The 25,038-nt window shown below is 48.2% G+C and overlaps 1 protein-coding gene across 1 annotated transcript in view; it reads right to left on the bottom strand.

Moving 5' to 3' along the window:
* Window positions 1-4,929: 4,929 nt before the first annotated feature.
* LOC134932166 (zinc finger protein 501-like) overlaps window positions 4,930-25,038 on the bottom strand; it is an 81,637-nt gene continuing 61,528 nt past the window's right edge. The window contains exon 5 of the mRNA XM_063926328.1: window positions 4,930-6,089. Coding sequence (XP_063782398.1) covers window positions 5,089-6,089 — 1,001 coding nt within the window. The 3' untranslated portion in view covers window positions 4,930-5,088. The remainder of the gene's footprint in view (window positions 6,090-25,038) is intronic.

Below are 25,038 nucleotides of genomic sequence, written 5' to 3'. Positions count from 1 at the left end.
ACCTGCAGATAGTGCTGCTGCAGCGTGGTCTGTAACCCTGTCAAACAGGGATACTATTTTGCGAACATAAGTCGTCGTCTTATATATGAGGGATGCACAGAGGGATATTTTGCCGGCTGGCATCCAGAATTAATGCAATGGCCATTCTGTCAGGAGGGTATTAGAGACCCGACACTGGACAGGTGATGCTGACTTTAAAAGGCACATAGAGCCTTATAAGTGAGGAATTGTTTGGGGATGGTCTCTGGGACCTCGTATCCACAGCAACAGCTGGGAAGAAATTTTTTTACCTCAGGTTTCCTCACAGCCTAAGAAAGCACTGTATTATCAGGTACAGTCCTTTCGGCTTCAGAAAAGCAAGCGGGTCAAAGGCGCTTCCTTTCTGCACAGAGACGAGGGAAGAGGGAAAAAGCTGCACCAGTCAGCCAGTTCCCAGAATCAAAATTCTTCCCCCGCTTCCCCTGAGTCCACCGCATGACGCGGGGGCTCCACAGGCGTAGCCAGGTACGGTGGGGGGCTGCCTCAAAAATTTCAGCGATCAGTGGGCTCGCTCACAGGTGGATCCCTGGATCCTTCAAGTAGTATCTCAGGGGTACAGGCTGGAATTCGAGGCGTCTCCCCCCCGCCGTTTCCTCAAATCTGCCTTGCCGACAACTCCCTCAGGCAGGGAGGCTGTGCTAGAGGCAATTCACAAGCTGTATTCCCAGCAGGTGATAGTCAAGGTGCCCCTACTTCAACAAGGACGGGGTTACTATTCCACACTGTTTGTGGTACCGAAACCGGACGGTTCGGTGAGACCCATTTTAAATTTGAAGTCCTTGAACACATACATAAAAGAATTCAAGTTCAAGATGGAATCGCTCAGGGCGGTTATTGCAAGCCTGGAGGAGGGGGATTACATGGTATCCCTGGACATCAAGGATGCTTACCTACATGTCCCCATTTACCATCCTCACCAGGAGTACCTCAGATTTGTGGTACAGGATTGCCATTACCAATTCCAAACACTGCCGTTTGGACTGTCCACGGCACCGAGGGTCTTTACCAAGGTAATGGCAGAATTGATGATACTCCTTCGAAAAAAGGGAGTTTTTAATTATCCCGTACTTGGACGATCTCCTTAATAAGGCGAGGTCCATGGAGCAGTTGTTGGTCGGAGTAGCACTATCTCGGGAAGTGCTACAACAGCACGGATGGATTCTATACATTCCAAAGTCACAGCTGGTTCCTACCACACGCCTGCTGTTCCTGGGGATGGTTCTGGACACAGAACAGAAAAAAAAAGTGTTTCTCCCGCAGGAGAAAGCCAAGGAGCTGTCATCTCTAGTCAGAGACCTCCTGAAACCAAAACAGGTATCGGTGCATCACTGCACACGAGTCCTGGGAAAAATGGTAGCTTCTTACGAAGCAAAATTCCATTTGGCAGGTTCCATGCAAGAACCTTTCAGTGGGACCTCTTGGACAAGTGGTCGGAATCGCATCTTCAGATGCATCGGCTGATAACCCTGTCTCCAAGGACCAGGGTATCTCTACTGTGGTGGCTGCAGAGTGCTCATCTTCAAGAGGGCCGCAGATTCGGCATACAGGACTGGGTCCTGGTAACCACGGATGCCAGCCTTCGAGGCTGGGGGGCAGTCACACAGGGAAGAAATTTCCAAGGACTTTGGTCAAGTCAGGAGTCATCCCTACACATAAATATTCTGGAACTGAGGGCCATTTACAATGCCCTAAGTCTGGCAAGGCCTCTGCTTCAAAACCAGCCGGTACTGATCCAATCAGACAACATCACGGCAGTCGCCCATGTAAACCGACAGGGCGGCACAAGAAGCAGGATGGCGATGGCAGAAGCCACAAGGATTCTCCGATGGGCGGAAAATCACGTCTTAGCACTGTCAGCAGTGTTCATTCCGGGAGTGGACAACTGGGAAGCAGACTTCCTCAGCAGACACGACCGACACCCGGGAGAGTGGGGACTTCATCCAGAAGTCTTCCAACTGTTGGTAAACCGTTGGGAAAGGCCACAGGTGGACATGATGGCGTCCCGCCTAAACAAAAAACTAGATATTGCGCCAGGTCAAGGGACCCTCAGGCAATAGCTGTGGATGCTCTAGTGACACCGTGGGTGTTCCAGTCGGTTTATGTATTCCCTCCTCTGCCTCTCATACCAAAAGGTACTGAGAATAATAAGAATACGAGGAGTAAGAACGATACTCGTGGTTCCGGATGGGCCAAGAAGAGCTTGGTACCCAGAACTTCAAGAAATAATATCAGAGGACCCATGGCCTCTACCGCTCAGACAGGATCTGCTACAGCAGGGGCCCTGTCTGTTCCAAGACTTACCGCGGCTGCGTTGGACGGCATGGCGGTTGAATTCTGGATCCTAAAGCAAAAGGGCATTCCGGAGGAAGTCATTCCTACGCCGATAAAAGCCAGGAAAGAAGTAACCGCAAACCATTATCACCGTATTTGGCGAAAATATGTTGCGTGGTGTGAGGCCAGGAAGGCCCCAACAGAGGAATTTCAGCTGGGTCGTTTTCTGCACTTCCTACAGTCAGGAGTGACTATGGGCCTAAAATTGGGTTCCATTAAGGTCCAGATTTCGGCTCTGTCGATTTTCTTCCAGAAAGAACTGGCTTCACTGCCTGGAGTTCAGACATTTGTAAAGGGAGTGCTACATATTCAGCCCCTTTTTTGTGCCTTCTGTGGCACCTTGGGATCTCAACGTGGTGTTGAGTTTCTTAAAATCACATTGGTTTGAGCCACTTAAAACTGTGGATTTGAAATATCTCACGTGGAAAGTGGTCATGTTATTGGCCTTGGCTTCGGCCAGGCGTGTGTCAGAATTGGCGGCTTTGTCATGTAAAAGCCCTTATCTGATTTTCCATATGGATAGGGCAGAATTGAGGACTCGTCTCCAGTTTCTCCCTAAGGTGGTATCAGCTTTTCACTTGAACCAACCTATTGTAGTGCCTGCGGCTACTAGGGACTTGGAAGATTCCAAGTTACTGGATGTAGTCAGGGCCTTAAAAATTTATATTTCCAGGACGGCTGGAGTCTGGAAAACTGACTAGTTTTTTATCCTGTAGGCACCCAACAAAATAGGTGCTCCTGCTTCTAAGCAGACTATTGCTCGCTGAATTTGTAGCACAATTCAGCTGGAGCATTCTGCGGCTGGATTGCCGCATCCTAAATCAGTAACAGCTCATTCCACGAGGAAAGTGGGCTCATCTGGGGCGGCTGCGCGAGGGGTCTCGGCTTTACAACTTTGCCGAGCTGCAACTTGGTCAGGGGCAAACACGTTTGCTAAATTCTACAAATTTTATACCCTGGCTGAGGAGGACCTTGAGTTCTCTCATTCGGTGCTGCAGAGTCATCCGCACTCTCCCGCCCGTTTGGGAGCTTTGGTATAATCCCCATGGTCCTTACGGAGTTCCCAGCATCCACTAGGACGTCAGAGAAAATAAGATTTTACTCACCGGTAAATCTATTTCTCGTAGTCCGTAGTGGATGCTGGGCGCCCATCCCAAGTGCGGATTGTCTGCAATACTTGTATATAGTTATTGCCTAACTAAAGGGTTATTGTTGAGCCATCTGTTGAGAGGCTCAGTTATATTTCATACTGTTAACTGGGTATAGTATCACGAGTTATACGGTGTGATTGGTGTGGCTGGTATGAGTCTTACCCGGGATTCAAAATCCTTCCTTATTGTGTCAGCTCTTCCGGGCACAGTATCCTAACTGAGGTCTGGAGGAGGGGCATAGAGGGAGGAGCCAGTGCACACCAGATAGTACCTAATCTTTCTTTTAGAGTGCCCAGTCTCCTGCGGAGCCCGTCTATTCCCCATGGTCCTTACGGAGTTCCCAGCATCCACTACGGACTACGAGAAATAGATTTACCGGTGAGTAAAATCTTATTTATTCCAATCATTGGCTAGATTTATTTGGAAAACGTATTGCATGGCTAGATGGCCAGTCCGTCTGCGTGTTTTAATGATCTGCGAATGCGCAGGAGCCTTGCAATTTGCTTGCAGTGCCCCAAAATCTGCAGCATGATTCACCCCCTACTGGTGTTTGGGGGTAGCGACAGGTAGCGTTCCAGAAAAAAGGGGCATGTCGGCCCAGTGTTCTGGGCATGCCGAAGCCGCCAGTGGCTGTGTTCTTGGAGGCAGCTGCACTGGCCCCGGCAGCGTGATTTTGTTGGACATTCCAAGTAACCTGAGGGTCCGATGCTGCATGTGCAGCCTTTGCACTATTTCACACAGCCAATACGTACAAATAAGTGGCACATCAGAATCAGACCCAAAGTGTTTCTTTAGATATATAAAGTCACATGGCCTAACAAATTGGTCCTCATAAAACTCCCCTCTCTATGCTATACAGCCCACTTTAAATTAGGGTGGAATAATTAATATATAATTAGCAATGTTAGTAACTGAAACCTATAAATAAGTAGCTCAATAATGCGGACAATATCTGACAATTTTACCTTTATGAATGTGTACTATATTATTAACGTGCTTACTAATTTATATGGTAGAAGTTGGTAGAATGCACTCCTCTACTTAACAGGACGGGATCACTGCCATAAGACTGCCAAATAGAGATCAGGAGGCAGATGTATTAACTTGGAGAAGGGATAAAGATGTGATAAAGCAGTGATAAGTGCAAGGTGATAAACACACCAGCCAATCATTACGGATTTGAAAAATGGCAGTTAGGAGCTGACTGGCTGATACGTTATCATATTGCACTTATTACTGCTTTGTCACTTCTTTATCCCTTCTCCAGGCTTAATACATCTGCCCCATGGTTTGTTGTTTGTAAAACTAAACTCAGATTACATTTGAGATGATTAAAATATGCATGACACATTTCTACGATGTTGGACGTTGGGGAGTACCGACAGACAGAAAATAACATTAGCGCAGCAACTGGTTGGATATTTATTATATTTTCTTAGAATAAGCTTAAATGTGAAGTTGTACTGGCTTGTAAATATTTGCTGGGAACTGAAACACAATATAAAAACTCACATGTAGTATTCAAATATTGTAAAAATGTTGCTACAATACAATGTACATAATCGTTTTAACCATGTGAGATTTTTTTGTGTGTTGCAAGTTGGGAACTTTGTGCAAACTTTCTTCCACAATCATTACAGGTGTATGGTCTCTCTCCTGTATGAGATCTCCCATGCACTATAAGGTAGGAGCTGTGCTTAAATGTCTTGCCGCAGTCTTTGCAGGCATATGGCCTCTCACCAGTGTGAAATCTTCGGTGCGTGACTAGGTGCGACCCATGGTTGAAACCTTTGCCACACTCTGCACATATGTACGGTTTTTCTCCTGTATGTGATCGCTGGTGAATAACCAGGGCTGAGCTTTGCGTAAAGGTCTTTCCACACTCATTGCACATGTAGGGTCTTTCTCCTGTGTGAGTTCTCTGATGTACAATAAGATAAGTGGTGATGCTAAATCTCTTCCCACATTCTGCACATTTATATGGTTTTTCTCCTGTGTGGATTCGCTGGTGTTTCATTAAACTAGAGCTGTGCGTAAAACATTTTTTGCACTCACTACAGGCATAGGGCTTCTCCCCTGTATGTATAATCTTATGTCTGCTTAGAAGACAGTTCTTTTTGAAACACTTCCCACATTCAGAGCATTCATAAGGAGATTCTCCTGTGTGGAACTTCTGGTGATTGATTAAATATGAGGGGGAAACAAAGTTTTTACCACATTCATTGCAACTATGGGAAGTCTCTCCTGGATGAGCTCTCGTATTGCGTTTGCAAACTTTAGTGGCTTTGGCTAATAGATCATCAGGTTTTCTATAGGTGGGAAAATTCTGATGTAGGTTTTCAAATGGCTTCTCTTCATCGTCAGAATCAGTTGTGTACTTTATCTTTACACGCCTTCTTAGATTATATATAGACGCCTTGGTAAATAACGGAGATAACATTTCTTCCTTGATTGTCCTTGATTCATTCAGCTTTTGTATTTTGTCTGAGGATTTGTGATTTTCCATAACAGTTTTAGTCTGGTTTTCTATTTTATTCAGAAATGAATACAGATCTTCCAGAGGATCAGCTAAGAAACAGTAAAGAACATATTAGCATATATATTTGAAAAGGTACAGCTGACAAAGAATGCTGGGGGTATAGTGTAGAAAATGTCCCCTATACATAATTTTCATACAAATAATATCTGAAAATATTCCTATATGTTACTTTTTTTTGTATTAAATCTTCTGTCAAAGCTTGAATACAGACACATTGAACTGAACACTTTGAAGAAGACAAAGTGGTCTAGTTAGTAAGCCTTGGATGGCAATTAAGTGGGTGGAGATAAAGGGGGTAATTCCAAGTTGATCGCAGCAGGATTTTCGATAGCAATTGGGCAAAACCATGTGCACTGCAGGGGAAGCAGATATAACATGTGCAGAAAGAGTTAGATTTGGGTGTGGTGTGTTCAATCTGCAATCTAATTTGCAGTGTAAAAATAAAGCAGCAAGTATTTACCCTGCACAGAAATAAAATAACCCACCCAAATCTAACTCTTTCTGCACATGTTATATCTGCCTCCCCTGCAGTGCACATGGTTTTGCCCAATTGCTATCAAAAATCCTGCTGCGATCAACTTGGAATTACCCCCAAAGTACCTAAAGTGTAACTAAAGTGTCTAACTGCCATATCACAGGCTGGTTTGAAAAATGACAGGAGCTGGTTGGCTGGTACTTTATTTCTATCCACGGCTTAGTAAACAGACTCCAAAGTATGTGTGTGCAATCTATACCACAGTCACTTTCTGTGACGGATACTTTTGGCCAAACAAATCTGCAAGTGCGTTTATACAAATTGGCAGAATTGCTGTCCACGTCACACACATAGCCAAATTGGAGATCTTGATGTTCAGAATTTCATGCACACAGGGGCCTGTAAGAACATTGAGAGACTGCAAGTCACTTTCTTTCTTACTTTAATTTAAATGATGAGAAAGCCCGATATCAAACTAATGGTGTGTACACACGGTGAGATTTTTTTCTTTAGATTTTGACTATATAATCAAAATCGTAAGAAATGTTAGTGCAGATCGCAAGGTGAAAGTCACCTTGCGATGCCAATGCGCGGTCCCGCGTGGTCGGCATCGCAAGAATAGATAGACTGTACAGGCAAGTCAATTTTGACTATCTCTGTAGAAGAGATAGTCAAAATTGACACTTAGCCAAAATCGAACATAGTCAGTATCGCAAGCACAGTCATTATGTGCTTGCGATACCGACTATGTGCCGACCTAGCCCCTGTCGCATAGTGAGAATCTCACTGTGTGTATGGGCCATTAGGGCCAGAATTATCAAGCCTTGGAGAATGATAAATTGCACGGTGATAAAGTACCAACCCTAACTGCCATGTTACAGGCCGAGTATGAAAAATGACAGACAGTGACTGATTGGCTGGTACTTTATCATTGTGCAATTTATCATTCTCCAAGGCTTGATAAATCTGGGCATAAGCAATTAGATTCTGTTAATTACCAGGCATCCTGATCATTTTGAGGACAAACAGGACAATGTCAAGCCAATTTCTGCTGCGGGGTACACTGGGCTCCACAAGTCTGGACAATGGGGTGTAGAGTAGGATCTTGATCCGAGGCACCAACAGGCTCAAAGCTTTGACTGTTCCCAGAATGCACAGTGCCGCCTCCTATATCACCCCGCCTCCCAGCACAGGAGCTCAGTTTGTCAGTTGGTGCTGCAGTAAGCAGGAACTTAACAGAGGGGCTGCTCCAAGCAGCCCTGAGAAAAGCTTTTTATGAGATAAAAAGTGAAGACTTCAAGGGCAGCAGCGGTGGTAAATGTCTTGTGACATTCACTGCTGCAGCTCCAGCTCTCCCCAGCGGCGCTGTCCACTCCCGAGCCGTGGTTGCCGGGTACCTACAGCGGAGGCTCCGGTATTCTTCATGTTAGACACACACGGCTGGGGCTCTCCAGGATCGCGTGGCCGCACTTTGGGAGGTGGTAAGTGGGTCCCGCTCGCGGGACCCGGTCTTTATCGCGATCCGGCGCGGTCAGTGGGAGGCGGGCCGCGAGCGCTGGCGGTGGACACTGTGGATACAGGCGATCCCACTAGATCACCAGGGCATGGGCGCAGGTCAGGTTTTCTCTTAAAACCGATTTTAATATCGCCCACAGTACCCGGTGGTTTTGCCAGCAAGGGGGATAAGGCTTAGACCTGAAGCCCCTCCCCCAGCCCCAGGGCGCCATTTCCAGCAAGTGTTCCCGACCCTGGAGCTGCATCTCTGTCTTTTCCTCACTCCCTGTCAGTGTCTGCGGCGCCATTACTCCTCAGCTCACTGTTCCTGGGACTGCTTGGGCAAATCCTCCTATGTAAAGCCGCCTGGTTGTCAGCGCTGTGCCTTCACATGACACTTAAGTATTCTACCTGCCTTTTTAGTCAGTGTTAGTAAGAAAGAGTGCATTTAGTCAGGGGTTTATTGTACAATTACCCTGTGATATACATCAAGTTTCTTACTGTGTATATCTATTGACTATATAGCTGTGTAAGCTAGTCCAGTGCAGTATTATTGTCTGTAATAACCTCTGCATTGTACAAACTGTGACTATTTGTGTGTGCATTGATAGCTGAGTGGTGTCCATCTCGTGTCTTTCACTCAACTTGCTATCCCTATATTCTATAACCTGAGGGGGCTTGGTGCGTCAGGTGTTATTTAATATAGGATTTTCACAAAGATATACTGTATTACGTATTTTTCTCTGTGATTTAGTCACCATATCTCTCCTTTATCTCTGCTGGTATGGACTACACTGCGCAGGGGTTTGGGTTTAGAGGTATAGTGCTGCTGATAATTGTACTGTGTTACCTCATACTGCAAGTTATATCATGTCTGCTTCTGAGGGTAACGGTTCTGGGGCGGAACACACTGCTGGTGTTGCTGAAGCCACAGGCACATATGGGGAGAATATAGCAGCTGTGGGCTCTGGTTCTGGGGGCTCCTTGCCCCCCAGTGGGACTGTGGCAACGGAGGCACATACTGACCCTCCGTGGGCCGCTTTTTCCACGCTTCTGCATACGCTAGTTCATAAACTAACATCCCCTATGGGACCCCCAATGCCGGTACAACCGTATGTGGTCCCTGCAGCTAACCCGCCATGGGCGGACGATTTATCTGCTCAATTAAAGAAGTTGAACCAGTCCCTGACTACTAAAAAGTCTGACCATCGCTTGCCTAAGTCCAAGAGGCCCTCTAAGCGAGCGCTCGTCTCCTCACAATCCACTGCTGTCACTGACACCTCATCTGATGAACACAGCGCATACACTGACCCCACAGGTTCTGACTCAGATACGGCTGATGGGGTGGGTAGTTCACATGTGGATGTTCCTGATCTTTTGGAGGCTATTAAGTTAATTCTGCAGATTACGGATGATCCCGAGCCATCCGTTCCTCCTAAGAAACCAGATAGGTTCAAGCGTCAGAAGGTGATTAAACAAGTTTTACCTCACTCTGACCACCTAGTGGATATACGTCAGGAACCCTGGCAAAGCCCGGGTACGAAGTTTGTGCCTCAAAAGAAGATGCCGGCTCGCTATCCCCTCGCGCCAGAGCTGTCTAAGAATTGGGAAACGCCTCCTCCAGTAGACTCACATGTGGCTAGGATGGTGGTTTCCTCAGCTCTACCTGTCACTACCGTCACGTCTCTAAAAGAGCCTACGGATAAACGTGTCGAGGGTTGTCTAAAAGCGATTTACACCCTCACGGGTGCTGCACAAAGGCCCACAATTGCAGCTACATGGGCGGCAGAGGCTATTGAAGCATGGGTTTTGGAGTTAGAAGCTGAAATCTCCTCTGACCATGCTAGACAATGCTTGTCATATATTGTCACAGCTTCTCGCTATATTAACCACTTAACTGGCATGGTCGCATCAGATGCGACCACACCAGGATGGGCTTTCCCTGACATGGTCGCATCTGATGCGACCAGTCAGAAACACCCAGTGGGCTGCTGTGGGAAGATATTCTTCCCACAGCCACCAATGTAAGCAGGACCTACCGGGACCTATGGAGCTTATGGCTCCTTCTGTAGAGAGTCCGGATCACTGTAGCAACAGTGATCGGGAAGCCCGGCTTCACCCCCTCCCACCTGGCGGCTACAGAGAGCAGCAGCCGCCGGGATGCCAGCGCTGCTCGGCTAATTGTACCCGGCGGCTGCAGAGAGCAGCAGCCGCCGGGATGCCAGCGCTGCTCGGCTGAATGTACCCGGCGGCTGCAGAGAGCAGCCGCTGGGATGTCAGCGCTGCTCGGCTGAATGTACACGGCGGCTGCAGAGAGCAGCAGCCGCTGAAATACCAGCGCCACTCAATTGAATGTACCCGGGGGCTGCAGTGAGCAGCAGCTGCTGGGAACACACTCTGCATATTGGGGGGGGGGGGAGTAATGCCTATGGAGGTGGTGTGTGGGGGGGGGGGGGAAATAGTAATATGACGCTGGGGGGGTGTTTTAATTAAAAAAAAAAAATACACTGGCGACAGGAGGAGGGGGGTGCAGAAAAAAAAAAGAGAATACCAAGTAATTTTATTATGGGAGCCAATGGACAAGGGGTGGTGTAAGACACCCCCTAAGCATATTAAAAAATAATAATGAAATTAAATATAGCTTTAAAAGTGCTTTTTAAACTATATTACATTAAACAAAAACCTGACAATTTCTGACCGGTTTTGCCGGCAAAAAAATTGTCAGTTAAGTGGTTAAAGAGGCGGCTTCTGATGCCGGTATCCTAGCAGCCAAGGCCTCTACTACGTCAGTCCTGGCTCGCAGGATATTGTGGCTGAGATCCTGGTCTGTGGATCTGGACTCTAGAAAAACTCTGGAGGTACTCCCTTTCAAGGGGGATATTCTGTTTGGGGAGGACTTAAATAAGATAGTGACTGACTTGGCTACTGCCAAAACTGCCTGTCTGCCTAATACAGCTGCTTCTGTGTCGAAGGCCAAAGGCACGTCCTTTCGCCCCTTTCGTCCTTCAGGTAAAGCAAAAGGTCAGACGTACCATAAGCAGGCCCGCACTTCCAAACCTGGTAAGCTGAAGCCCAAAAGAGCCTGGGCTGCCCGTCAGCCAGCAGCCAAGACCGATAAGCCTGCCGCATGAAGGGGCGGGCCTCCCCCTGGGAGATCCCAGGGTGGGGGGCCGGCTTCTAGGGTATACCCAGGAATGGTTGAAGACCACTTCAGATGCCTGGGTACTGGAAGTCGTCACTCCATAGCCTTCAAAAACCGACCCCCCTCATCGATTTTGCCAGACAGACGTCCCGTCGGACCAGACAAAGGCAAACACTCTGCATTCGGTGGTACAGACTCTCCTGGATACAGGAGTCGTAGTACAGGTGCCTCTTGCTCAGAGGGGCAGGGGGTACTATTCTCCGCTGTTTCTAGTCCCGAAACCGAATTGGTCCTCCCGGCCCATTCTCAACCTCAAGGCACTGAACAAGTTTGTGAAGGTTTCCAAGTTCCGTATGGAAACCCTTCGCTCTATAGTTCTGGCCTTGGAACCTGGGGACTACATGGTCTCCCTGGACATACAGGATGCTTACCTGCATATTCCTATAGCAGTGTCACATCAACAATACCTGAGGTTCGCTATTGGCAACCTCCATTACCAGTTTCGGGTGTTACCTTTTGGTTTAACAACGGCTCCGCGAGTCACCACCAAAGTTATGGCGGTGATGACGGTGGAACTCCGTCGTCAAGGGGTCAGGATACTGCCGTATCCGGACGACTTGTTTTATCCTGGCAAATTCCCTAGATCTTCTCCTGCGTCATCTGGATAGGACTGTCCGGTTTCTACAAGCCCACGGGTGGCTCATCAACTGGAAGAAATCCTCCCTGGTCCCTGCTCAGAGCATGGTGCATCTGGGAGCGCTGCTGGACACTCACAATCAGAGGTTGTTCTTGTCTCAGGAGAAAGTCCTGAAACTTCAGGACAGGATTCGTTGCTTCCTTTCTCGTCCGCAAGTGTCGATACATTCGGCAATGCAGGTGCTGGGCCTCATGGTATCAGCATTCGACATGGTGGAGTATGCTCAATTCCATTCTCGCCCCCTCCAGAAGCTGATTCTAGCCAAGTGGGATGGCCTGCCTCACCGGATCAGGTCTCAAATTATCTCTTTGACTCCGGAGGTCCGTCTGTCGCTGCTCTGGTGGCTCCAGGACCGACAATTGTGCAGAGGCCATCCCTTCTGGATATCCAACTGGGTCCTGTTGACGACAGATGCCAGTCTAAGAGGTTGGGGCGCGGTGCTGGAGCAGCACTCCTTGCAGGGTCGGTGGACCAAGGAGGAATCTCTCCTCTCGATCAACATTCTGGAATTGCGGGCGGTCTTCAATGCGTTGAACCTAGCCCAGCATTTGATTCAAAACCGTCCTGTTCAAGTACAGTCGGACAACGCCACCACAGTGGCTTACATAAATCATCAAGGCGGCACTCGAAGCCGTTTGGCAATGAAGGAAGCCTCACGGATTCTACGTTGGCAGAACGCCATCTACCGGCAATATTCATTCCGAGAGTCCTGAATTGGGAAGCTGATTTTCTCAGTCGTCAGGACGTGCATGCCGGCGAGTGGGGCCTCCATCCAGAAGTGTTTCAACTCCTCGTGAAAAGGTGGGGTCTTCCAGATGTGGATCTGATGGCGTCTCGACACAATCACAAGGTTCCGGTCTTCAGAGCAAGGACAAGGGATCCTCAAGCAGCATACATGGATGCGCTGGCAGTGCCGTGGAGGTTTCGGCTGCCGTACGTGTTCCCTCCGGTGTCACTCCTGCCCAGGGTAATTCGGAAGTTCAAGCAAGAAAAAGGAAATCTGCTTCTCATAGCTCCGGCGTGGCCCAGACGGCACTGGTTCTCAGACCTGCAAGGCCTATCGTCAGAGCGTCCACTTCTACTTCCACAACGCCCAGACCTCCTCGTTCAGAGCCCCTGTGTCTACCAGGACCTAGCCCGGCTGTCTTTGACGGCGTGGCTCTTGAAGCTTCCGTCTTAAGAACTAAGGGTTTTTCTGAAGAGGTCATTAAAACTATGTTGCGGGCCCGGAAACTGGCCTCTGCTCGGATTTACCATCGGGTCTGGCATTCCTACTTTGTTTGGTGCGCATCTAACCATTATGACGCTTCCAAGTTAGTACAGCCAAACTTTTGGCTTTTCTACAGCAGGGCCTAGATTTAGGCCTGCGTCTGGCCTCCCTCAAGGTTCATATTTCTGCCTTGTCAGTGTGGTTTCAGAGAAAAATTGCGACTTTACCTGATGTTCATACTTTTACTCAGGGTCTGTTGCGTATCCAACCTCCCTATGTCCCGTCTGTGGCTCCTTGGGACTTCTCGGTGGTTTTGGAAGCGTTGCAGGAGCCTCCATTTGAACCTCTTGGTTCAGCTGACCTTAAGTGGCTTTCGCTTAAGGTGGTGTTCTTGCTGGCTATTGCCTCTGCTAGAAGAGTGTCGGATTTGGGTGCCTTGTCTTGTAGTTCCCCATATCTGATTTTTCACCGTGACCGGGCGGTTCTTAGGACTCGTCCCGGATATTTACCTAAGGTGGTTTCTTCGTTCCACCTTAATCAGGAGATTGTGGTTCCAGCTTTTGTCTCTCCTGATTTGTCTCCCAAAGAGCGGTCTTTGGATGTGGTACGGGCTCTCCGTATCTATGTGAAGAGAACTGCTTCTATTCGAAAGTCTGATTCTCTCTTTGTTTTGTTTGGATTTCACAAACGTGGCTGGCCTGCTCACAAGCAGACCCTGGCCAGGTGGATTAGAATGGTGATTGCGCATGCTTATGTGAAGGCTGGTCTGTCGGCTCCTGTTCACATTACGGCCCATTCTACTCGGTCTGTTGGACCTCGTTGGGCGGCCCAACGTGGTGCGACCCTTGATCAATTGTGCAAGGCGGCTACGTGGTCCTCCGGGAACACGTTCATAAGGTTCTATGCCTTCGATACTGCCGCTTCCCAGGATGCTTCCTTTGGACGCCGGGTTCTTGTGCCCGCTACAGTGCGTCCCCTCCCATAAGGAACTGCTTTAGGACATCCCCATTGTCCAGACTTGTGGAGCCCAGTGTACCCCGCAGCAGAAAATGAGTTTTATAGTAAGAACTTACCCTTGTTAAAACTCTTTCTGCGAGGTACACTGGGCTCCACAAGGCGCCCACCCTGACGCACTTAGCTTCTTTGGGTTGATATGGCATTAGCCGCTGACACTTCTCTTGTCGTGAGAGTGTGGTGTATGTGGCTACTAACCGTTGTCGTCTCTTTTCCTGCTACTGCATTGGACTGGTTAACTAAACTGAGCTCCTGTGCTGGGAGGCGGGGTGATATAGGAGGCGGCGCTGTGCATTCTGGGAACAGTCAAAGCTTTGAGCCTGTTGGTGCCTCGGATCAAGATCCTACTCTACACCCCATTGTCCAGACTTGTGGAGCCCAGTGTACCTCGCAGAAAGAGTTTTAACAAGGGTAAGTTCTTACCATAAAACTCGTTATCACAAGCATGTGGCCAAAGTTAGTCTCAGTAACCGTTTAAAGAGTTTTGATCTTGAGACAACACAGGTAAGAAAATCATCATAGGGGCAGTAACTTGTTACAACACAAGGGGTGCAAATACATTATGTGCAAGCAGGGAAACACTGGCTGCTTTTGCATGTAGCACACAAACGTTGATCAGCTTCTTTATAGGTTTGAGTCTGGACACGCTCCTCTCAAAGCTGAATCTCCCAGCACATTTTACATCAAGGTGCAAAGCTTTTTTTAATACTTTGCTCCCAACTCAGAATCAGCCCATAATGCGTAATGAACACAGTTAAGAAACGTGTGATGGGGGCGTGGCCTGACGTCGGAGGGGAGCAGTCGCAGCTCCTGCTCCTATATCACCTTCCATCCCTCCTAACCTGCTCAAAAGCCCGTTTTCCAATTCATCCTTCCCCCTCATGCTCCCCCCTATCCTCCCTGCTTCTGAACACTCGAAGCCGTGGTGTCAGGGAGCGGCGTAGCTGCTCCCGCGGACTGCGGCCTTTCCGGTGATCTGAAGCCGGACTTCCGAGCACCCCGCGGCAAGGGTGTCTCGGCCTATTCCTCCCCTCCTGGCGCTCCCGGACCCAGCAACCAGCGGCAGAAGACCTCACCTGGCTCCCGACCGCTGCTCCTGCGGGGAAACCCGGCTGGCGGTGCCGCAATCTGTCCCCCTGTTGTGGCGATGGGACCCGGCGGCTATCTCCCTCCTGCTGCTGCGGACTGCCCGGACGGCGTGGAAATCAGGGGAGAGAACACCAACGCTTCACTGCCAGCTGCATCACTGGTAAGGTGTCCTCCCCTGTGCTGCTCCCTGCTAATATTCATTGCTGGCCAGCCACTGGGGATTTCACAGCTGGGACACATCCTACTGCCCCCCCTTGCCATCTGTGGAGATCAAGATATAACCACCGCCCTCGGCGCGCCACGTGGACCGTTGGCCGCCGTGTCTATAAGTTGCCCTGGGGTTTAGTGACGGTGGGAGACGGCAGTCGCACCGCCGGTATCATGATATATTGGGGGTGTGGAACTCCCCCCCCCCCCTTTTTTCTCCACGACTGGGACACTGCCTGCCTGTTTCAGCCTGATACCCTCCTCACTGCATGCCGCTCATCATCTGCTCGGCTTTATCCATGATACCTTTTGTAGGAAAATTATAATTGATTCATCCTGCCCTCCATATGGGCTGGCCCCCACCCTGGCTGTCTCCTGCATTGAGCCTACTATGATGCGACGCCGTACCGGCCTGGCGCTTCGCATGTGAGACCCGATACACTCTCGACATATCTTACTCTTTGCGCACCTCCGCAGCGTTTGCTATTCTACGATTGCATGGAAAAATTCCTAATTCCTACAGCAATGACTTCTGCGGGGGCTTCACTGCCTTCTTGTTACAGAACTCCTGGCGGCAATTCCTCTGATTCCGACCGCTCAACCTCACGCTCTGCATCTCAGCGCACACGTAGATCCAGACCGCCCGTTAAGCAGCCGAAAATGAAGCACAGTGATCTAGTGGCTGTCCTGGGCCCCCTGCTGGACGAAAAATTGGCTGCCATTAAGGAAGCCATTGAATCCATGCTAACCCAACTCAATCAACACTCTACTCGTTTGGACAAAGCGGAACAGCGGATATCCACGCTGGAAGATGACTTGTCCACAGCCCAGAGAACCATACAAGCCAATCAATCCGAGATTGCCGACATATCAGAGAAGATTGATGATCTTGAAAACCGCAGCAGGTATAACAACTTGAGGGTCATTGGCATCCCGGAATCGATCAAGGGTCACGAACTTATGGATCGCCTCTCATCTGGCATCCCGGAACAACTGGCTATGGACCTTTAAAGGAGTCCCACTCATAATTGAGAGAGCTCATCGGCTCGGTCCGGAGGAACCCCGCTGGATGCCCCCGTCCCGTCATAATGAGAATCTTGAATTATGCTGACAAGATGAAACTTCTTGACCATTATCGCAAAACGGCCTCCTTATCTTATAACGGAGATCGCCTCCTCATCGTTCAAGATTTCTCAGCACTCGTGGCTACCAAACGCAGAGAGTTTGCTCCCATCTGTAAGCACCTTTTCGACACCAAAGTCAAGTTCTCCCTCCTCTACCCAGCCCGCCTCAGGATCTTTGAGAATAGCAAACCGCTGTTCTTTGACGACCCAGGAGAGGCGAAGCTACATTTCTCCTTGCCCGATACTTGACTGTGACCGTTACCTGCTAGCTTATTGCTCATCACTACCCCGCTCTTACGCTTCGGGTCTCGTATGTGGAGTGCCATGTTTGTGAGACATGAATGCTCCTAGCTTATTCATTGTCTGTTTATGTTAATGTTTTTGTGTGTTCTGGTTTGTTCTGTCTGCCTGACCCGGGGACTCATCCCCCTCCTGAGTTGTCCTCCCCCCGCTCGCTGGGACGGGGTGAGGCCTTGTCTTACCTTTCACACATTCATTATGTTAATTCCGACTGTAGGTGTGGGCTAATATGGCTTCTGTAGCCTCCCCACATCCTCATGATACTGGAGTCTCTCGCAATTCTCCGTTGCGCATAATCTCCTGGAATGTAGAGGGACTTAACCATCCCGTTAAAATAAAGAAAGTAGTCTCACACTTAAAACGTATGGCCCCTCAAGTCATATTTCTTCAGGAAACGCATTGGCTGGACGACCCTCGGAATTGCCTGCGAGCCCCTTGGATAGGGGAATGCGTTTCGGCCCCATATTACACTAAGTCCCGGGGGGGTGGCCATCATCTTTCATGCCGGCTTGCAGTACTCAATTAGTAGGAAACTTATCGACACTGAAGGCAGGTTCGTCTTACTTGACGCACTGATTGATAATACCATGTATACCTTTCTTAATGTCTATGTCCCCAATGCCTCCCCTGATTCTTTTTTTTGCAGCTCTCTTACCAACACTCCTACAATGGGGTGGCCAAAATTTGGTTGTGGGTGGAGATTTCAATCTGGTGTTCGACCCATCCATGGACAGGTCTCGGGTGAGTACTTCCACCTCTATTTCCACCTCTCAACTACTATCTTCTTTTTGTACACAACTCGACCTGCTTGACCCTTGGCGCATCTTTCACCCGACCCTGAAAGACTTTTCCTTTTACACTCATCCCCACTCATCCCACTCTCGCATTGACTATATCTTCACTTCCACATCGCTCTTTCCCAAAGTCACGCACACCTCTATTACAGACATTATCATTTCCGATCATGCCCCCATATCAATAGATATCCAAATGACTCTTCTCGTGGCCCCCCATGCTGGCGCTTTCATGCGTACCTCCGTCCCTCTATTGACTTTCTTCACCTCAAACAATCCTGGCTCAATTACACTCTGGACAATAGCAACCAAACGCTATATTCCCCTATATTTTGGGGTGCTGCTAAGGCGGTCCTTAGGGGACACGTCATGTCCTATACTTACTCCAAAAGGAAAAAATTCTCTTCGCAGCTGAGGACTCTGAGTGCGTCATTAACCTCCTCATATCGAAGATACAAGCAACTTGACACCCCAGCCCACAAAGAGGCTTATCTTTCAGCAAAGCTCATATACGACACTTTCTTCACTGAACGAGCTCAGTTATCTTATGACTACCAAAGGAATAAGTTTCACTGGTGGGGCAATAAGTCGGGCAGACTTTTATCTAATTTGATTAGGGGACCTAAATCCCGTACTTGGATTAACGCCATTGATATCTCTGGTAAATTGGTTTCAGACCCTGACTCTATTTGCACTGAATTTATGCGCTTTTACCGTTCTCTATACACCAAAGGCCCCGATGACCCTGCTGCCAATCATTCCTTTCTTGAATCAGCTCATCTCCCGATCCTCTCTCAGGAAGAAAGGGAACTATTAGAAAGCCCAATTACCGTTGAGGAGGTTATAGACACCATTAAGAGCTTACCAAATAACAAGAGCCCTGGCCCTGATGGCTTTAGCACAGAATTTTACAAAATGATGCGTGAGGATTTGGCCCCTACTCTCGCATCCCTTTATAACCATATTATCTCTACCAAACAAACCCCGATCCGGTTCAATGAAGCTAAAATAATTGTCATTGCGAAGCCTGGCAAAGACCCCTCCCTTCCTGCCTCCTACAGACCAATATCCCTCTTAAATCAAGACTTCAAAATTTTGACCAAACTAATGGCCACTTGCCTACAATCCTGTTTATCTCGTATCATATCACCAGCCCAATTAGGCTTCCTTAGGAATAGACAATCGGTGAAGGGCATTAGGGCGGCTTTAGCCGCCATCACTTACTCTCGCTCCCACAATCTAGTTAATAATATTTTGATTAATCTTGACGCGGAAAAGGCTTTTGACAAGATTGCCTGGCCTCACCTTGATCGGGTCTTACGCCACCAACATTTCGGGGAGAGGTTTTTGTGGTCTTGTCGACTCCCTTTATACTAATCCTACGGCACAAGTGATGGTTAACAATATCTCTTCCGCTCCTTTTACTCTCGAAAGAGGAACTAGACAGGGATACCCCCTTTCTCCCCTCCTTTTCAATTTAGCCTTGGAACCCTTTATACGCCACATTGTTCGTTTACCTAGTTTCAGAGGCAATCTGATTGGCACTCAAGAATTGAAAATTATAGCGTTCGCGGATGATATCCTTCTCCTCACTTCGAATCCAAAACAGTCAATCCCGGCACTACAGGAAGCTATAACTTGCTTCTCTTCCTTTGCAGGCTTCTCGATTTAATTATGACAAATCGGAAGCCCCAGCCATCTTTCGACAAGCCACTATAGGCTGGGACCCCCACTTCCCGTTCCGATGGGCACCCACCCACCTCACTTATCTGGGGATCCTACTACCTGCAGACCCCTCCCTCCTTTACTCCTATAATATCCAACCTATCTTCACTAAAATCCAGACTGAGCTTGGCCTCTGGCAAAATTTCCCTCTCAACCTCCTGGGACAATGCAACCTTGTCAAAATGGCGAGCTTTCCCAAATTACTCTACGTACTCCAGATGGTCCTTATATTGCTCACAAAATCGGACTTGTCCCTACTTAACTCACATATATCAAAGTTTATATGGGCCAATAAACGGCCTCGGATACATTTTTCAAGCTGTCCCAATCAGTTCAGAACGGGGACTAAATTTGCCTGACAGAGCAGTATAACAGGGCCTGCCTTCTCCGCATAGCCATGGACTGGCTCAGCGTCACAAGTGTTTTCACCGTCTCGCTATTGGACTCTCAACTATGTGCCCCCTTATCCCTTAGCTACATCCTACACGCCAGTAGCGCTACTCTGAAGATGCCTCACTTAGACAATACTCTTCTAACCTCTACTATCCTAGCATGGAAAAGGTCTAGGAAATCATTAGATATACACAGCCTTCATTCTCCGTTTCTCCCTTTTTTGGGGAACCTAGACTTTCACAATGGACATGCCTCCTTCCCTTTCACTAGCTGGCACACGGCGGGAATCACTCATGTTTGCAATCTCCTCAACTCCTCACATGAACCACTCACTTTTACTGAGGTCATAGACAAATATAATGTTAGTCCCAGCCACGAATTCTATTATTTCCAGGCCTCTCATTACATACGTTCAGTTTTGACACGACTTGATAAAAGTGATTTTCTCAATCCCCTAGATACGCTTATACACTCCGGTGCATACTCCATTTCAACTATTTACGCCTGAATCCGCACGGACATTATCCCCTCTTCCGATCTTTTGCAACTTGAAAAATGGTCATCTCAGATCCCCTCTTTGTCCCCGGAGGCAGTGTTGGACTGCTTTAATGTGTCTTTGAAGCTTATTCCGGCGAGTGTCTATCAGGAAATGTCGTATAAGATCTTGCATGGGGCTTACATTTCTCCGAAAAGAAGTCACTTGATGGGCCTCTCAGAGTCTGCGGCATGCGTCAAATGCTTAGCACCAGTGGCTGACATCATGCATTGCTTCTGGCATTGCCCTCACATACAAACGTTTTGGGGTGGGTTGCCGACGTACAGCTCCTCTACACTGGGTATTGATTTCCAATGTACCGCCTCATGGGCCCTTTTTGGATACCTCCTTGACCAGCCAAATTTTCCCTCTTCTTATAAGAAACTTGTGACTCTCTTATCAGCGGTGGGGAGGAAAGCTATTCTCCAACAGTGGATACAAGCTGCTCCCCATTCCCTACCCTTGGCTACCTCCAGACTGCTCTTCCTCTTTACCATGGATTGGTTGGAGACCTCTCTTGATAAAGAGACACTTACCCCTACACTATTCCATTGCTGGGGAAAATTTATACGTACACTGCCCACATCCACCAAACTTGCCATTCAACAAAGCTTCCACTGCACCACATGGTACCGTCACCAACTTCTAGACCACAGACCCCCTATTTCTCTTCCATAATTCTGCACTACTGATGTCTTCTCTCTACCCTCCTTGTCTTACCCTTTTCTTACCCTCTTCTCCCCCTTCTCATGCCAATCTTCTTCCAATTTCTCTTAGACCTCCAGTATTCGTATTTCTCTTTTTTCTTACTCTGATGTTCTCTCCATGGATGGGTTGATGGCCCCCCGGCCTTGGCGGACAATGTTTTTTGTTGTAGTTACTTTTTCTGTGTGTTTTTGATTTATGTTATGCGTCCTCCATGTTGTAGGACGCCTCGATATAATTACAGTTCTAGCATTATTTTAGACCTGTTACGATTTTGTAGAAGTATATTTTTACTTCTCGTTATACTACTCTATCGTGCTATGTCCTGGTCATCCTTCTAGTACTTGTGTTATATGTTTGAAAATAGAAAATGCGAGGTATGCTTGGGTTCATGCAGTTGCCGCCCTATGTCTATCTACTTTCATGCTCTCAGTCATGTATATTAGGCTCTGTACCTATTATCTGTACTGTTCATTCTGGTTTGTACCTATACCTCCATAAAATATATTTTGGAAGAAACGGGTGATATCTTATTAGTAATTACAAGTGAAATAAACTTGTACGACGGCTATAGCCCTAAATGCAAAATAATCATTAAATGGATAATAAGAATAAGAATAGCAGCACGGGCAACCAGAAAATACATTGGAAGAAAGCACTCCACTTATAACTTATGTTACTTAAGCGCGAACAGCAACTGTTACACACCCCTCTAGTGATCACTATCTCTGACGCTGAACACCTGGAGACTTATGTGTACTTGAATTTCCATATGTCCCACACTCTGCACGCATTGAAACAAGCTACTGCTTTCCGCTCAGATGATATGATTGCTGGAGAGGAGTTTTGGCGGTTTTCAGAAGCTTTTAACTACATAGTAACCTGTCGCTTTCTAAATGTTGTAGAAAAACAAGTCTCAAAATGTACTGTCCATCAGCAGGCATGTTTGGTATTGTAGTTCCACAACAGCTGGAAAGTCACACGTAGAACCTTAAACAAGGTGTATGTATGTTCCAGCATAACACTGGAATGCATGGAGCAATTTACACTAAACTTGGTACACATATGACTTGCAATCTGGAAAAAATACTGCAGGGGTAAAAGCCCGTATTCACGGGCAGATCTGGGGAGAGATGTGTGCTGAGCGAACTGCTCAGCACACATCTCTCCCCCCGCTCAGCACAGCGCGATGTGTGCTGAGCGTGTGGGAGTGGACGGGGGGCGGGCGCTGAAATGAGCGACCTGCTAGATTGAGCCTGCATGCAGGCCAATCTAACACCAGCGATAGCAATGCGTGGGACCGCGCAGCACTAAGTCAGATTGCTTAGATTATCGCTCCATGAGTACCCCCTTTAAGGCACCCCTAGCGTTGGAGGTGGGAAGGGGGTGACATGTAAAAATCCATAGTTTTCGGGGTCGCTGAGATGATTAGTGACACTCCTGATGCAGTTTCAGCCCACGTTGACAGAGGAGAGTTGCTGCCGGCGTTACCAAGTCACGGAGGGGGAAGGACACAATACTCTGTTCCTGGAAAGCTTGATAGTCAGCAACTGCTTATCTGCTGTGTAAAAGGGTACCAACAGCTCTCCCAGCTCTGCAAGTGTTGTGCAAAAATCTGTACCTTTTTACCTCAAAATATGAGCCCAAAGGAGAACAAGAAGCTAAGCAAGGAGACCTAGGGCCCTTTGAAATAGAGTCAGCCTGCAAACTTTACATATTTATCATACAGCGGGCGGAGCTTGGCCTGTCGTACCAGCGTGTACAGCACTAAGCAGCGCAACATCAGAAGGGGCAGAGAAGGAGGCAGATTATTCTCCTCGGCAGGGCCGAAACTAGGATTCTTGTCACCCGACACAAAACAGTAATCCGCCCCCCCCCCCCCCCCCCCCCACACACGCACACAGACAACCAACCCACCACCACCACCACGTGTAACTCTGTGCGAAGACTGACAATGCCATCAGCCAGTACCAGCTAACGGGCTATTTCCACTCATTGGTGTTCACGACACCCATAGAGTGGGAATAGAACCTGTGGCGAGCGCAGCGAGCCACCGAGCCCACAAGGGGCTTTTTTACACTCACCCCCTGACGGCATTCTGGTGGCCGAGATCCTGGCGTCGGTATGCTGACCGTGCACCGGCCACGTAACCCCAACCCATATATACTCCATGAGAGCAAAGGGCTGGTAGCTGCTATATAGCTTCTTTTCTAGACATTTAGCTGGACTCAGGGGGTCATTTCCGACCCGTTTGCATGCTGCGGTTCATTGCAGCGGTGCGAACGGTTCAGAACTGCGTATGTGCGGCGGCCGCATTGTGCAGGCGCGTCATTGCCTGGTGACGGCAGTCTCCGGGCAGCGACGCCGCATACTAAGAAAGCGGTCCGCAAGAAGATTGACAGGAGGAAGGCGTTCCGGGGTGTCAACTCACCGTTTCCCAGACGTGGAGATCCGAACGCAGGTGTGTCCAGGCGTTTGGAGGGCGGATGTCTGATGTCAATTCCGGTACCTTCATCGCTAGATCTCTCGCACAGGGTAAGTAGGTCTAGGGCTGGTCTGGTTTTACACAAAACTTTTTTAGCATAGCAGGGCTGCACAAGCGATCACAACCCTGCTATGCTAAAATACACTCCCCCATAGGCGTGGACTAGTTGATTGCTACGTGCGATCAACTCGGAATGACCCCCTTTAGTTAGACATTTGGGCTACAGATGAAGTTAAAAAGGAAATAATACCCCATACATTGATACATATGTAAAATCACACACATACATACTGTCACACATCTAAACACATACACGCACACATACATTCATTCATTCACTCACGTACATAGTCACACACCTGTATACATACATAGTCATACATACATACATACAGTGACACACAAGCACGCATACAGATATGTAGTGACACACCTATTCACATACAGTCACACACATGCACAGCACATTCATACACACACACATATAGTAGTTGCACACACAAAGTGTCACACTCACTATTTAGGCTTTGGTGTGTGCTGCTGCTGCTCCTCTCCCCTCCTCTCTTCGATGGTGCTGGCTGGCCTGGCACTGAGTAAAGTGCCGTGTAGCTCCGCCCCCTTTTCGGACCATTCATTTTTCCAGCTCAGCAGTGCAATAGTGCACTGCTGCGGTTATCAAAGGCAGCAGGGGGGGCTGGGGTAACTTGTTCCCTGTGCCCCGTCTTAGGGCACAACAGGCAGCACACGACTGTCCGCATAGAAGAAACTGAAAGTAAACTACAGCTCCCGCAGCAAGGGCTTCTGGGAGCTGTAGTTTATTTTCAGTTTCATCACACAGCAGCTAGTAGAGCCTGGACTGCTTTGTGCTGCTCCGACGAAGGGACCTGTGCGCATCGGGACTCGGAGGGGGTGTAAGCGTTGCGGCGCCCCCTCTAATCCGGCGCCCAGGTCACATGCCCCCCTAGCCCCCCCTTAGTTACGGCTCTGTCCTCGGCACCAGTATTTTTACAGCATCAATCCGGGGAAGCCCAGAGGTGCGGCCTAACATTATTCTTTAAATTCCGTAGCGAAGAACGGGTATACAGCTAGTTATGAATAAAATCTGAATAATCCTAACAATATAATACAGTCATTGAATTTGCAAGGGCTAGCCTCAGTGGAGCATAGGTCTGGTCCCAATGGTATCTTTTTCAATTGTCACCTCTCCCTTGTCTCTGCTAACTTCCCAACTCTCCTCCTTTTTGTCTTTTTTTTCCTCCCCTCAGTCACTCCCTTTTTTTATGTGATTGTATTTTTGTTCCCTATTCCCTATTCACACTCCCCCCCCCCCCCCCCCATTTTTTTATATTCTCATTATTTAGTAATATTTTTTGTTCTTACATCCCAATGTGTCTCTATTATTCTATTTCTATAACAAATGCCCAGTGGGTTCTGGTCTGGTTACTAGGCAAAGCCTATACTTTTTAGTCTTTGGGGTTTATTCCCCTTTCTATATTGTTTGCACAATTTTGTTATGCTGGTACTGGGGGTTATTCAGCAAGCAAATGGGCAAAACCATGTTGTACTGCAGACGGGACATTAACATGTGC

Source organism: Pseudophryne corroboree, chromosome 6, assembly GCF_028390025.1.
Source record: "Pseudophryne corroboree isolate aPseCor3 chromosome 6, aPseCor3.hap2, whole genome shotgun sequence".
Lineage (NCBI taxonomy): Eukaryota > Metazoa > Chordata > Amphibia > Anura > Myobatrachidae > Pseudophryne > Pseudophryne corroboree.
The sequence above is the reverse complement of the archived record's forward strand: the minus strand, read 5'-3'. Positions and strand labels throughout refer to the sequence as shown.